This window comes from Oncorhynchus gorbuscha, linkage group LG16, assembly GCF_021184085.1.
Source record: "Oncorhynchus gorbuscha isolate QuinsamMale2020 ecotype Even-year linkage group LG16, OgorEven_v1.0, whole genome shotgun sequence".
Classification (NCBI taxonomy): Eukaryota; Metazoa; Chordata; class Actinopteri; order Salmoniformes; family Salmonidae; genus Oncorhynchus; species Oncorhynchus gorbuscha.
The window spans coordinates 88,339,812-88,356,139 of NC_060188.1; the positions used below are offsets into that span (position 1 = coordinate 88,339,812).

Consider the following 16,328-nt stretch of genomic DNA (forward strand, 5'->3'; position numbering starts at 1 on the left):
TGGCTTTGCAGTGTTGGTTAATGGACAAGGCTAGGACTGGCTTTGCAGTGATGGTTAATGGACAAGGCTACAACTGGCTTTGCAGTGTTGGTTAATGGACAAGGTTCCAACTGGCTTTGCAGTGTTGGCTAATTGACAAGGCTACAACTGGCTTTGCAGTGTTGGTTAATGGACAAGGTTCCAACTGGCTTTGCAGTGTTGGCTAATTGACAAGGCTAGGACTGGCTTTGCGGTGTTGGTTAATGAACAAGGCTAGGACTGGCTTTGCGGTCTGCCTTTTAATAAAAAGTGTAATTAACTGTGATAAGTTCAATTAGATAATGTTTGTGTCTGCGATTTCCATTGCATTCCTTCTGTAGTGCTTTATGTAGGCAAATACATCAAATACTTCTTTAAACGGGCGGCAGCGTAGCCTAGTGGTTAGAGTGTTGGAATAGTAACCGGAAGGTTGTGAGTTCAAACCCCCGAGCTGACAAGGTACAAATCTGTCGTTCTGCCCCTGAACAGGCAGTTAACCCACTGTTCCCAGGCCGTCATTAAAAATAAGAATATGTTCTTAACTGACTTGCCTGGTTAAATAAAGGTTAAAAAAATAAAAATAAAAATATGGCACTCAAATGTACAAGAGCATGTAACACTGCTGTGGTGGGAAAAGCACCCAGTTGTCATACTTGAGTAAAAATAAAGATAGCTTAATTGAAAATTACTCATGTAAAAGTGAAAGTCACACAGTAACATTTCCACTTGAGTAAAAGTCTAAAAGTATTTGGTTTTAAATATACTTAAGTATCAAAAGTAAAAGTATAAATCATTTCAAATTCCTTATATTAAGCAAACCAGATGGCCCATTATTCTTGTTATTTTTATTTAGTGATAGCAAGGAGGCACACTCCAACACTCAGACTATAACACTCATTTACAACAAAAAAGTATCTGTGTTGAGGCTGCCAGATCAGAGGCAGTAGGAATGACCAGGAAAGGTTGTCTTGATAAGTATGTGAATTGAACCAATGCTAACAAGTAGCATTCAAGCATTCAAAATATAACAAGTGGGCTACTTTTGGGTGTCAGGGAAAATATATGGAGTAAAAAATACATTACTTTGTTTAGGAATATAGTGAAGTAAAAAAATATAAATAGTAATGTAAGTACAGATGACCCAAAAAAAAGACTAGTACTTTGAAGTATTTTAACTTAAGTACACCAATGCAACTAGGCCTACCCTTGGTTACCACTTGAGAATGTGGTAACTACGGTAACCATGGAACGTCTTTCTTTATTCTCCTTTGCTTGCAGTTTGGTTCTATCTGCTCTGAGATCAAATAATTAATCATCTCCTTTTTAATTCAACTTTAAAGTTCGCCTAATTTATTATCGCTCTTATCTGTGCAGTTGCTTGACATAAGCATAGGTCGACATTCATGTCACATAAAATATTAATCACATTCTGTGCATGATTGTTCCAGCGGAGTTATTTTGTTTAATTGCTTATGCATGAAACCAGTCCCGTGTGTTAATAAATTACATTACCAAAGGTTATCTAGACTTTTCATGGCTGAAATACATTATTATCATGTATTTCCACTTACAACACTGTGCTATCCACTTCCAATGCATGCGAAATAAACTACATGCGCGTAATATCAATCATCCTTAATGACATTATGGATTATCGACAGTTTAAATATGTTAATAGTTATCTTTTGTATTTCAAACTGAGTTTTGTTGTAAGGAAATTGAGAATATTTGCATATGTATGAATAGAAGGCATAATCCTATATTAATCAGTAGATTGGATAGGCATACCTACATTATTTTGTTTTTATCAATTCAAAATGAAAACGACTTGATAAAATACTTCCTGCATGTAGTCTGTGGGAATCCACTTTTTTTCATTAAAAACAGAGATAGCTTCAGTTTCCTATAAACTTGTTCTGTTGTGAACAGTGGTTGGTTGCGGTGTAAATTACTTCCAGACTACATAAAAAAATGTTTGCGGGCTGCTGCCGACCGGGTTGGTTGAGCTCGAGCTCTCGTGCGGCGCCAGTGGGGAATCCGGTGGAACAATGAGACTTGAGCCATTGACTAGCGGCGGCGCCTCCCATCGTGAACACAACACACATATCCCATCATCATTACCATCATCCATCCCACTGCCCTGCAGCGACGCTCACTGCCTGGCCTGGCCTGACTGGCACCTAAATTAACATAGGACTGCTGTCCGCAGCTTCCCCTCCCCAACTGACCGCCTATCGGACACAATAAGGCTACAGGGCTGGCATTCTTTAGTTCACTCACAGAGTCAATCAAACCTGTCTGTCCAGCGGCCACCAAGTCAGTTTAAAGGACCAGATGTTACCATTCCTTTTACTGTGTGTGTAACATTGAGCAGGGGACTCAGGGGAGGAAAGCTCTACTAGTCTGTAGACTTTGGGGAGGGGACTCGGGGTAGGAAAGCTCTACTAGTCTGTAGACTTTGGGGTGGGGACTCGGGGGAGGAAAGCTTTACTAGTCTGTAGACTTTGGGGAGGGGACTCGGGGGAGGAAAGCTCTACTAGTCTGTAGACTTTGGGGAGGGGACTCGGGGGAGGAAAGCTCTACTAGTCTGTAGACTTTGGGGAGGGGACTCGGGGGAGGAAAGCTCTACTAGTCTGTAGACTTTGTTGTGGGGACTCGGGGGAGGAAAGCTCTACTAGTCTGTAGACTTTGTTGTGGGGACTCGGGGGAGGAAAGCTCTACTAGTCTGTAGACTTTGTTGTGGGGACTCGGGGGAGGAAAGCTCTACTAGTCTGTAGACTTTGGGGAGGGGACTCGGGGGAGGAAAGCTCTACTAGTCTGTAGACTTTGTTGTGGGGACTCAGGGAAGGTTGCCTGCTAGTCTTCTCTACTCCCCACACCTTATAAAGCCCATTCATCAAAGCATTTTCTTTAAATTAATGACAATCAAACCTTCTGGTGAATTTGTACAAGGCCTATTTAGTTTACCTCTGAAAGAAATGCATTAATTAAGCTACATATTATCATGCAGAAATGTATCAGTATTTCAAAAATGGCCAGTGAAAGTTTACATTTTCCCATGCAGCACAATAACAGAAATAATATGCCTATAACCCCCATAGTTAATGGGCAAGGAAACCTCTCTCAGCCAGTGCTCCAATCCATACGATTAACCCGTGTTCATGTCGACTTGGAGGTAGGCTACTCAGACAGACTGAGATGAGGCTACAGTGTCACTAATCTACCGTACTGATTGGCACCAGTCGCCAGTCTCTGACGTAAACAGAGGCGACATCGACAACATAGAGATCCTATTAAATGAACTAATTCTATGGTCCACATCCCAACTGTTTGGAATTGTCAAAGCAAAACGTGTTGTACGACAGCCGTGAACTTGTCTGTGATGAGTAATGTTGTAGTTTAATAAACAACGTTTATTAAACATGTAGGCTACCTACATCAGAATCTCTTTGATTGGCCAAGTACACATACCCAGAATTTTAGTTGTTGATCCGGTGCAGCTTGCAATAGACACCGTATAGAGACCGAAACAGACAGAGGAATTTACACAAGGTTACATCCTGTACATTACATACATCAATGGATTTCACAGGGTAATAACTGTCTTTGACCAGAGGGAGGCAATAGTTCGTTGAGCTCATTCATGGGAAAAAGATTCAAAGACATGCAACTAGGTTATTCAACATCAAAGGGAAACATGAAATTAATATACCACTAATAGCAATAACAGTAATGATAATAATGTGGATGTCATGATGTTATTATTACAATATCAACACTTATTATTATTAGGCATTGTTTTATTTTTGTTACTATTATTATTATCAGTAATGTTATTGTTATTATTAACAATAATGTTATTGTTGTTATTATTATCAGTAATGTTATTGTTGTTATTATCAGTAGTGTTATTGTTGTTATTGTCAGTAGTGTTATTGTTATTATTATTATCAGTAATGTTATTGTTGTTATTGTCAGTAGTGTTATTGTTGTTATTATTATCAGTAATGTTATTGTTGTTATTATTATCAGTAATGTTATTGTTGTTATTATTATCAGTAATGTTATTGTTATTATTATTATCAGTAATGTTATTGTTGTTATTGTCAGTAGTGTTATTGTTGTTATTATTATCAGTAATGTTATTGTTATTATTATTATCAGTAATGTTATTGTTGTTATTGTCAGTAGTGTTATTGTTGTTATTATTATCAGTAATGTTATTTTTGTTATTATTATCAGTAATGTTATTGTTATTATTATTATCAGTAATGTTATTGTTATTATTATTATCAGTAATGCTATTGTTGTTATTGTCAGTAGTGTTATTGTTGTTATTATTATCAGTAATGTTATTGTTATTATTATTATCAGTAATGTTATTGTTATTATTATTATCAGTAATGTTATTGTTGTTATTGTCAGTAGTGTTACTGTTGTTATTATTATCAGTAATGTTATTGTTATTATTATTATCAGTAATGTTATTGTTGTTATTGTCAGTAGTGTTATTGTTGTTATTATTATCAGTAATGTTATTGTTGTTATTGTCAGTAGTGTTATTATTGTTATTATTATCAGTAATGTTATTTTTATTATTATCAATAATGTTATTGGTATTATTACTGGTAATGCTATTGTTATTGTTACCAGTAATTTTATTGTTATTATCAGTATTGTTATTGTCATTGTTACCAGTAATGTTATTGTTATTAATATCAGTAATGGTATTGTTATTATCAGCAATGTTATTGTTATCAGTAATGTTATGGTTATTATCAGCAATGTTATTGTTATTATTATCAGTAATGTTATTTTTATTATTATCAATAATGTTATTGTTATTATTACTGGTAATGCTATTGTTATTGTTACCAGTAATGTTATTGTTATTAATATCAGTAATGGTATTGTTATTATCAGCAATGTTATTGTTATCAGTAATGTTATGGTTATTATCAGCAATGTTATTGTTATTATTATCGGTAATGTTATTGTTGTTCTTATTATGACCGGTAATGTTATTATTATTATCAGTAATGTTATTGTTATTATTATTATCGGTAATGTTGTTGTTATTGTTGTTATCAGTAATGGTATTGTTATTATCAGTAATGTTATTATTATTACCAGTAATGTTATTGTTGTTATTATTATTAACAGTAATGCTGTTGTTATTGTTGTTATCAGTAATGTTATTGTTATTATCATCAGTAATGTTATTATTATTATCATTAGTAATGTTATTGTTGTTATTGTTATTATCGGTAATGGTATTGTTATTATTATTATCAGTAATGTTATTGTTGTTATTGTCAGTAGTGTTATTGTTGTTATTATTATCAGTAATGTTATTTTTGTTATTATTATCAGTAATGTTATTGTTGTTATTATTATCAGTAATGTTATTGTTGTTATTATTATTATCATCAGTAATGTTATTGTTGTTATTATTATTATCATCAGTAATGTTATTGTTGTTATTATTATTATCATCAGTAATGTTATTGTTGTTATTATTATCAGTAATGTTATTGTTGTTATTATCACCAGTAATGTTACTGTTGTTATTATTATCAGTAATGTTATTGTTGTTATTATTATCAGTAATGCTATTGTTGTTATTATTATCATCGGTAATGTTATTGTTGTTATTATAATCAGTAATGTTATTATTGTAATTTTTATTATTATTATCATCTGTAATGTTATTGTTGTTATTATTATCATCATTAGTAATGTTATTATTGTTATTATTATTATTATTATCATCTGTAATGTTATTATTGTTATTATTATTATCATCATCAGTAATGTTATTGTTGTTATTATTATTATCATCATCAGTAATGTTATTGTTGTTATTATTATTATCATCATCAGTAATGTTATTATTGTTATTATTATCAGTAATGTTATTGTTGTTAATATTATCAGTAATGTTATTGTTGTTAATATTATCAATAATGTTATTGTTGTTATTATTATCAGTAATGTTATTGTTGTTATTATTATTAGCATCAGTAATGTTATTGTTGTTATTATTATTATCATCATCGGTAATGTTACTGTTATTATTATTATTATCATCAGTAATGGTATTGTTGTTATTATTATCATCATCAGTAATGTTATTGTTGTTATTATTATTATTAGCATCAGTAATGTTATTGTTGTTATTATTATTATCATCATCAATAATGGTATTGTTATTATTATCATCAGTAATATTATTGTTATTATTATTATCATCATCAGTAATGGTATTGTTATTATTATCATCATCAGTAATGTTATTATTGTTATTATTATTATCATCATCAGTAATGTTATTGTTATTATTATTATTAGCATCAGTAATGTTATTGTTGTTATTATTATTATCATCATCAATAATGGTATTGTTATTATTATCATCAGTAATATTATTGTTATTATTATTATCATCATCAATAATGGTATTGTTATTATTATCATCAGTAATATTATTGTTATTATTATTATCATCATCAGTAATGTTATTGTTGTTATTATTATTATCAGTAATGTTATTGTTATTATTATTATCATCATCAGTAATGTTATTATTGTTATTATTATTATTATCATCAGTAATATTATTGTTATTATTATTATCATCATCAATAATGGTATTGTTATTATTATCATCAGTAATATTATTGTTATTATTATTATCATCATCAGTAATGTTATTATTGTTATTATTAATATTATCATCATCAGTAATGTTATTATTGTTATTATTATTATCATCATCAGTAATGTTATTGTTGTTAGCTGACTATTATCATCATCAATAATAGTATTGTTATTAGCTCAGTTGGTAGAGCATGGCGCTTGTAACGCCAGGGTAGTGGTTCGATCCCCGGGACCACCCATACGTAGAATGTATGCACACATGACTGTAAGTCGCTTTGGATAAAAGCGTCTGCTAAATGGCATATATTATTATTATTATTATTAATATTATTGTTATTATTATTATCATCATCAGTAATATTATTGTTATTATTATTATCAGTAATGTTATTATTGTTATTATTATTATCATCATCAGTAATGTTATTGTTGTTATTATTATTATCAGTAATGTTATTGTTGTTATTATTAGCTGACTATTATCATCAATGTAAATCATCGTTATTTGTATTTAGGCCGACTTCATTAATGTGATCATATGGCACAAAATAAATAAAAAGTCAAACAAATGTTTTGTCAAATATTACCCTGAGAGACCTCACTTGCTTTGGCAATGTTAACACGTTTCCCATGCCAATAAAGCCCCTTGAAATCAATTGACAGAGGGAGTGTTTCATTTCTACAGTAAAAAGCCTTTCTAGCTCCATGTTTAATTTCCCACACCATCTTTTCGCATTAATTTACAACGTTTTTCCATTGTAGCTTTTGGAAAATGTAACTTTCCTACCAAAACGATGTCTCTGTATGTAGCAGCCTAAGCTACTTGATCTCTTGTTTGCGCAACACAATCACTTTTTTCAAGCGACAGGGTGTCTAGACACCCACGTGACGGGGCGCGCCAATGCGCACTGGAGACACAGAGCTCAGAGAGTTAGAAAGAGATAGCGAGCAAGAGAAGGCAAGGGCTCTTCAACTATTCGCGTCATTCGCAGACGTTTTCTGAAGATCGCATCACTTCTTTGTCGCCACTCAAATCGCTTTATTCCTTAGTCTACGGAAACCTCATTCAATAAGAGTCTGGATTAATTTATAAAGGGATATTTCGACATATAATTCTGGTACAACGGACGGTAGACGGGGACTCTGTGCGACTGCCCTACTAAAGCAGATTTCTGTCTGGCACTAAAGCGGCTCCAGTTTTGGATTCGCTACCTAGTTTTGGATCTGTTTAGGGGATCCTTTCGTCCTCTCGCAACGTCTAAATCTATATTGAAGATCACATCATGTGCAGACAGATATGATATTTAGAAGATAAGGGATAAAACGTAGACAACAGCCTGTGTTAAAGCCTTTTTGCTCTCGGATCAAGGATTGTGTGGATTATTTTTTTTCTACAGAAAACTGGACAGCTTCGTTTTTTTCCTCATGGATATATAGCCTAATTCTAGTATTTAACTAGGCAATTTATCTGCCCCAAATAACAGATACCCAACTCGTAACCATATGCGTAAAATATCATCTGTTACAATGTTTATCTTTCTACATGGGCTACTGAATGAACGGAACGAATGAAGCATTTCATGTACACAGTAGTTCAACGTTGTAACAAATTCTTTATGCTGCTATTTTGTATTCTAGATGGTCAACGTTCTTACATTGAAAAGTGTTTATATTTCGATACAGCTGCATTTGAGTTCGGACCATTATAGGTTTATAACTCCGTTAAGGTGATGGTGCATTTCTCCTTACAGAGAAGGTTACTATCACGACTGGAGCCTTGATTTTTTTTTGCGGGGTTGATTTTTTTATTTTTATTTTTTTATTAAAGACTGGCGTATGCTACAGATTTTCTTGCCTTCTCCAACTCCTAGTTTCTCCATACTATTATCTCAGGCTGCTTGTCGTTGCCTGTACACGGATCCCGGAATCTTCATGATTTGCGTACATCATGCTCGTTTTTTAGCCGGGAAATCCTCTTTTCGTCCCGCATGTTTAGGACCAAACGAACTGGGCTCGTCCGGCGACTCTGGAGGAGCCGTGCGCCGGTCGAGGGCGACGGGGATGCGGATACACGAACGCATGGATCCGGGGGTTGCTGTATGGGTAAATCGACGAAGGTTGCCGGAAAAACTAGCGCCGGAACGGATGCTGAATTGAAATCCCTGACCCACTCGATACTGAAACAAATCAAAGACAAACAATTAGAGGGGCTCTTGCAAGCGGTCGAGTCAAAGGGGGGTGCGCGGAGCCCCTGCCTGCTCCTACCCAGCAAAGTGGACACCAAACTGGGTCAGCAGTCTTATTCCCTCCCCTTGCTGCTCTACAAAGTGTTTCGGTGGCCGGACCTCATGGATTGCTCGGAATTAAAAAGGCTGTCTTGCTGTGAATCCTATGGGGAAATTAACCCAGAACTCGTTTGCTGCAATCCGCACCACATGAGCAGGCTTTGTGAACTCGGTAAGTTATTTATATATATATTTTTTAAACCATAGATTATAACGTGGAAAAAAATCAGCAAAAATATAGACCTAGACTGTAATTGGTACACTGTTTAATATTGTGTGTGGGTAAATTGATTGGCATGTAAACTTTCCCAGACACAATTACCGGTTGTGTCAATTGCAACGCTATAGGTCAGACTTGGTTGGTATGACGTTTTAGCAGCACAACGGTTAGCATAATCACTATTTCCTTAATGTTAGATGTATAAATTCTTCTTTCTAGGATATTGGAAATGAATCAACATTTGCTTTGAATGGCCCCTCACAAATCAAAACAGTTGCAATTATATTATGACCTTATTATTTATAAACGGTAGACCTATTTTATTGGTGTGGCCAAGTTTCTTCTTTTTTAAACTATGAAAGTCAATTACTTAAGAACAAAGTATTATTTACAATGACGGCCTATGAACAGCGGGATAATTGCCTTGTTGCCAGATTGCCAGACTTTTAGCTTGTCAGTTTAGGGATTCGATCTAGCAACCTTTCAGGTTACTGGCCCAACGCGCTAACCACTAGGCTACCTACTGCCCCTATTTTGGCCTAGTTATTGTTTTTATTTATAGATTTGTTTGCTTTTATACAAAAATTGAAATAATTTTCTAAACTGCAGAGGGGATCTTGCTCTTAATTTGTAGGTTTTCTATACCATTAGCTTCTGTAGAATGCATTTATTAAACCCCTCTTGTACAGTATTGTGAACAAGGATGGCTTCAAACAGTTGTAGGAAGTAGTCAGGGGGGTCTTGTCACATGAAAGTACATTTATTTGATTGAACGTGACCATCTTTTAATGTAAGGCTACTTGTAATAACAAAGAAGATGCACAATATTCAACTATTTTAAATTTCCTATCCTTGACCTCCATGTATCTCGTTGTATTTGACAGTCAGTCTGGACCAAGTTAGTTTGCGTGCAGCCAGGCAGCGATTCCGATTGGAGTGTTCTGTTCTGGTGTGAGCAAAGAGGCCCGTATCTCCCACAGCCTGAGTCGGAGCCTAGTCAGATAGCCGCCTAGAGGCTGGCGCCAGGCGCCCCTTGTTTATCTCTTCGTCAGATATCAAGGCAATCGCCGCATGGCTGCCTCGCTGCCTGCCCTGCCTCCAACCCCCACTGATAACACAAACAGTTTCCCAAAAAGAATGCCAACTGTTATCATACGTTTCATCTTTCCCTGGAAGCTTTTTCTCATGCTCTGTTTTTGCTCTGTCTTTTCTCTCTCTATCTTCTGTCTATTTCTTTCTTTTCATTTCAGAGTCTCCCCCTCCTCCTTATTCCCGATATCCAATGGACTTTCTTAAACCACCCGGTGAGTTTAGTTTGATTTTTCTCATGAATGTTAAGGTTTTTGGGGTTTGTATTTTTTCAGCATATGATTTTCCACGGTCATACACTTCAAATAAATGCAAGTTAATATATATATATTTTTTTAGTAGTTATTTACCATTTGTGAAAAATATTACTTTATATTATACATTTTATAACAATGTTATTACAACAAAGTTTATAGCAACATTATTACAACAACATTAAACTTTTGCCTGGTCATTTCTAAATACTTCTGTGAGGATATGGAAATGTTATGTTTGATTTACGACTGAGAGAGGGCTGTCTGGGCAGCGCCAGGGCCGACCAGGGCCCTTTAATAGAATGGCGGGTAGCCAGGGCCGACCAGGGCCGTTTAATAGAATGGCGGGTAGCCAAGGCCAGGGCCCTTTAATAGAATGGCGGGTAGCCAAGGCCAGGGCCGACCAGGGCCCTTTAATAGAATGGTGGGTAGCCAAGGCCAGGGCCGACCAGGGCCCTTTAATAGAATGGTGGGTAGCCAAGGCCAGGGCCCTTTAATAGAATGGCGGGTAACCAAGGCCAGGGCCGACCAGGGCCCTTTAATAGAATGGTGGGTAGCCAAGGCCAGGGCCGACCAGGCCCCTTTAATAGAATGGCAGTTGGCCAAGGCCAGGGCCCTTTAATAGAATGGCAGTTGGCCAAGGCCAGGGCCCGACCAGGGCCCTTTAATAGAATGGCGGGTAGCCAAGGCCAGGGCCCGGCCAGGGCCCTTTAATAGAATGGCGGGTAGCCAAGGCCAGGGCCCTTTAATAGAATGGTGGGTAGCCAAGGCCAGGGCCGACCAGGGCCCTTTAATAGAATGGTGGGTAGCCAAGGCCAGGGCCCGACCAGGGCCCTTTAATAGAATGGCGGGTAGCCAAGGCCAGGGCCGACCAGGGCCCTTTAATAGAATGGTGGGTAGCCAAGGCCAGGGCCGACCAGGGCCCTTTAATAGAATGGTGGGTAGCCAAGGCCAGGGCCCTTTAATAGAATGGCGGGTAACCAAGGCCAGGGCCGACCAGGGCCCTTTAATAGAATGGTGGGTAGCCAAGGCCAGGGCCGACCAGGCCCCTTTAATAGAATGGCAGTTGGCCAAGGCCAGGGCCCTTTAATAGAATGGCAGTTGGCCAAGGCCAGGGCCCGACCAGGGCCCTTTAATAGAATGGCGGGTAGCCAAGGCCAGGGCCCGGCCAGGGCCCTTTAATAGAATGGCGGGTAGCCAAGGCCAGGGCCGACCAGGACCCGACCAGGGCCCTTTAATAGAATGGCGGGTAGCCACGGCCAGGGCCCTTTAATAGAATGGCGGGTAACCAAGGCCAGGGCCGACCAGGGCCCTTTAATAGAATGGTGGGTAGCCAAGGCCAGGGCCGACCAGGCCCCTTTAATAGAATGGCAGTTGGCCAAGGCCAGGGCCCTTTAATAGAATGGCAGTTGGCCAAGGCCAGGGCCCTTTAATAGAATGGCAGTTGGCCAAGGCCAGGGCCCGACCAGGGCCCTTTAATAGAATGGCGGGTAGCCAAGGCCAGGGCCGACCAGGACCCGACCAGGGCCCTTTAATAGAATGGCGGGTAGCCACGGCCAGGGCCCATTCCAGGCTGGCACCAGCTCTGCAGTGGTTGTCTGTCTGCACAAACTTTTGGCCGGAGGGGGTGACCTAGCAGGACAGATAAACAGTATTGGCACCAAAGGAGAGAGAGGAGACACACACAGGGAGGTAACATATACACACACACGCAGGACACACGTACGCAAGTGCCAGTGTGTGTGTGTGTGTGTGTGTGTGTGTGTGTGTGTGTGTGTGTGTGTGTGTGTGTGTGTGTGTGTGTGTGTGTGTGTGTGTGTGTGTGTGTGTGTGTGTGTGTGTGTGTGTGTGTGTGTGTGTGTGAAGGGGTGGTGCCGTCTGCAGGGAGGGGAGAGAGCTTATGGGAAATGTGGTTCACAAACACAAGCTGAAAAACAGAAAGATTTATGGAGCCATGTTTTATCTGTTGAATGAATCTGACTGTAGATTATGGCTGAGGGTTTGGGAGTGTCACACTGCTATGTGTGTGTGTGTGTGTGTGTGTGTGTGTGTGTGTGCACGTGCATGTGCGTAGAGCTTTTGTGTGTCCATGCAGGCCTGTCATTAGGTCTGTGAGCCATTTTAGAAGGAAGTCTATTATCTCAAATATATATATATATATATATAACAGTATTTGTCTGCCAAAAAGGGAAGTTGGAAGATTAAACTGCTGTGTTTGCAGCTATAGACAACCATGAGACTCATCCAAGTCTCTAATATGGGCAGATATATGTTTATTTTTTGTATTTAACTAAGCAAGACAGTTAAGAACAAATTCTTATTTACAATGGCAGCCTACCGGGGAACAGTGAGTTAACTGCCTTGTTCAGGGGCAGAACGACAGATTTTTACCTTGTCAGCTCAGGGATTCAATCCAGCAACCTTTCTGTTACTGGCCCAATGCTCTAACCACGAGGCTACCTGCCGCCTCTACACTCTAACCACGAGGCTACCTGTCGCCTCTACATTCTAACCACGAGGCAGGCCTCTACACTCTAACCACGAGGCTACCTGCCGCCTCCACACTCTAACCACAAGGCTACCTGCCGCCTCTACACTCTAACCACGAGGCTACCTGCCGCCTCTACACTCTAACCATGAGGCTACCTGCCGCCTCCACACTCTAACCACGAGGCTACCTGCCGCCTCCACACTCTACCACGAGGCTACCTGCCGCCTCCACACTCTTAACCACGAGGCTACCTGCCGCCTCCACACTCTAACCACGAGGCTACCTGCTGCCTCTACACTCTAACCACGAGGCTACCTGCCGCCTCCACACTCTAACCACGAGGCTACCTGCCGCCTCCACACTCTACCACGAGGCTACCTGCCGCCTCCACACTCTTAACCACGAGGCTACCTGCCGCCTCTACACTCTAACCACGAGGCTACCTGCCGCCTCCACACTCTAACCACGAGGCTACCTGCCGCCTCCACACTCTACCACGAGGCTACCTGCCGCCTCCACACTCTTAACCACGAGGCTACCTGCCGCCTCCACACTCTAACCACGAGGCTACCTGCTGCCTCTACACTCTAACCACGAGGCTACCTGCCGCCTCTACACTCTAACCACGAGGCTACCTGCCGCCCCTGTCATGTCTATGTTAAACTTTAGATACAAATGATACATGGTGATCATAATTTTAGTGGCGCAGCGGTCTAAGGCAGTAGCCTCCTGCGAGGCTAGCTGGGTAGGATGACATGGTTAGGGAGGCAGCTTCCTGCGAGGCTAGCTGGGTAGGATGACATGGTTAGGGAGGCAGCTTCCTGCGAGGCTAGCTGGGTAGGATGACATGGTTAGGGAGGCAGCCTCCTGCGAGGCTAGCTGGGTAGGATGACATGGTTAGGGAGGCAGCTCCCTGCGAGGCTAGCTGGGTAGGATGACATGGTTAGGGAGGCAGCTTCCTGCGAGGCTAGCTGGGTATGATGACTTGGTTAGGGAGGCAGCCTCCTGCAGGGCTAGCTGGGTAGGATGACATGGTTAGGGAGGCAGCCTCCTGCAGGGCTAGCTGGGTAGGATGACATGGTTAGGGAGGCAGCCTCCTGCAGGGCTAGCTGGGTAGGATGACATGGTTAGGGAGGCAGCCTCCTGCAGGGCTAGCTGGGTAGGATGACATGGTTAGGGAGGCAGCCTCCTGCAGGGCTAGCTGGGTAGGATGACATGGTTAGGGAGGCAGCCTCCTGCAGGATGGGTAGGATGACATGGTTAGGGAGGCAGCCTCCTGCAGGGCTAGCTGGGTAGGATGACATGGTTAGGGAGGCAGCCTCCTGCAGGGCTAGCTGGGTAGGATGACATGGTTAGGGAGGCAGCCTCCTGCAGGGCTAGCTGGGTAGGATGACATGGTTAGGGAGGCAGCTTCCTGCAAGGCTTCACTAATGTCCACTACACTTCAACTGGTCTTTTTGGAGTGCCACACACACACACACACACACACACACACACACACACACACACACACACACACACACACACACACACACACACACACACACACACACACACACACACACACACACACACACACACACGCACACACGCACGCACACACTCTCTCTCTCTCTAGTCTCTCCTCTGGTCATGGTGAGGTGGAAAGAAGAAAGAGAGAGGGAGGAAAGGAAGACACCGAGAGAGGGAGGGATATGGAGTGAGAGAGGGAAGAAAGATGCGGAGAGAGAGGGAGGAAAGGAAAGACCAGAGAGAAGGAGGAAAAGCCCAGGGCAGAGTTCCCCCTAGAGCAGAGAAGGAGGAAAAGACCAGGGCAGAGTTCCCCTAGAGCAGAGAAGGAGGAAAAGCCCAGGGCAGAGTTCCCCCTAGAGCAGAGAAGGAGGAAAAGACCAGGGCAGAGTTCCCCCTAGAGCAGAGAAGGAGGAAAAGCCCAGGGCAGAGTTCCCCCTAGAGCAGAGAAGGAGGAAAAGCCCAGGGCAGAGTTCCCCCTAGAGCAGAGAAGGAGGAAAAGCCCAGGGCAGAGTTCCCCCTAGAGCAGAGAAGGAGGAAAAGCCCAGGGCAGAGTTCCCCCTAGAGCAGAGAAGAGGAAAGCCCAGGGCAGAGTTCCCCTAGAGCAGAGAAGGAGGAAAAGCCCAGGGCAGAGTTCCCCCTGGAGCAGAGAAGGAGGAAAAGCCCAGGGCAGAGTTCCCCAGTGGGAGCAGAGCAGAGGAAGGAGGAAAAGCCCAGGGCAGAGTTCCCCCTAGAGCAGAGAGAGGAAAAGCCCAGGGACAGAGTTTAACAGGACAATGGAGTGGAGTGTGGCTGAGGGCAGAGTTCCCCCTAGAGCAGAGAAGGAGAACTGAACAGGATCAGACTAAAGAACTAGAGGAGAGGATGTCAGACTGGGAGAGGAGTTCTATGAACTAGAGGAGAGGAGTCAGACATATAGAACTAGAGGAGAGGAGTCAGACTATATAGAACTAGAGGAGAGGAGTCAGACTATATAGAACTAGAGGAGAGGAGTCAGACTATATAGAACTAGAGGAGAGGAGTCAGACTATATAGAACTAGAGGAGAACTAGGAGTCAGACTATATAGAACTAGAGGAGAGCAGAGACTATATAGAACTAGAGGAGAGGAGTCAGACTATATAGAACTAGAGGAGAGGAGTCAGACTATATAGAACTAGAGGAGAGCAGACTATATAGAACTAGAGGAGAGGAGTCAGACTATATAGAACTAGAGGAGAGGAGTCAGACTATATAGAACTAGAGGAGTCAGACTATATAGAACTAGAGGAGAGAGTCAGACTATATAGAACTAGAGGAGAGAGTCAGACTATAGAACTAGAGGAGAGGAGTCAGACTATATAGAACTAGAGGAGAGGAGTCAGACTATATAGAACTAGAGGAGAGGAGTCAGACTATATAGAACTAGAGGAGAGGAGTCAGACTATATAGAACTAGAGGAGAGGAGTCAGACTATATAGAACTAGAGGAGAGGAGTCAGACTATATAGAACTAGAGGAGAGGAGTCAGACTATATAGAACTAGAGGAGAGGAGTCAGACTATATAGAACTAGAGGAGAGGTCAGACTATATAGAACTAGAGGAGAGGAGTCAGACTATATAGAACTAGAGGAGAGGAGTCAGACTATATAGAACTAGAGGAGAGGAGTCAGACTATATAGAACTAGAGGAGAGGAGTCAGACTATATAGAACTAGAGGAGAGAGTCAGACTATATAGAACTAGAGGAGAGGAGTCAGACTATATAGAACTAGAGGAGAGGAGTCAGACTATATAGAACTAGAGGAGAGGAGTCAGACTATAT

At 40.8% G+C, this 16,328-nt stretch overlaps 1 protein-coding gene across 1 annotated transcript in view; it reads left to right on the plus strand.

Moving 5' to 3' along the window:
* Positions 1–7,626: 7,626 nt before the first annotated feature.
* The window catches only part of smad7 (SMAD family member 7), a 59,064-nt gene continuing 50,362 nt past the window's right edge, over positions 7,627–16,328 (plus strand). The window contains exons 1-2 of the mRNA XM_046305563.1: positions 7,627–9,135; positions 10,434–10,487. Of these exons, the coding sequence (XP_046161519.1) occupies positions 8,667–9,135; positions 10,434–10,487 (523 nt within the window). The 5' untranslated portion in view covers positions 7,627–8,666. The remainder of the gene's footprint in view (positions 9,136–10,433; positions 10,488–16,328) is intronic.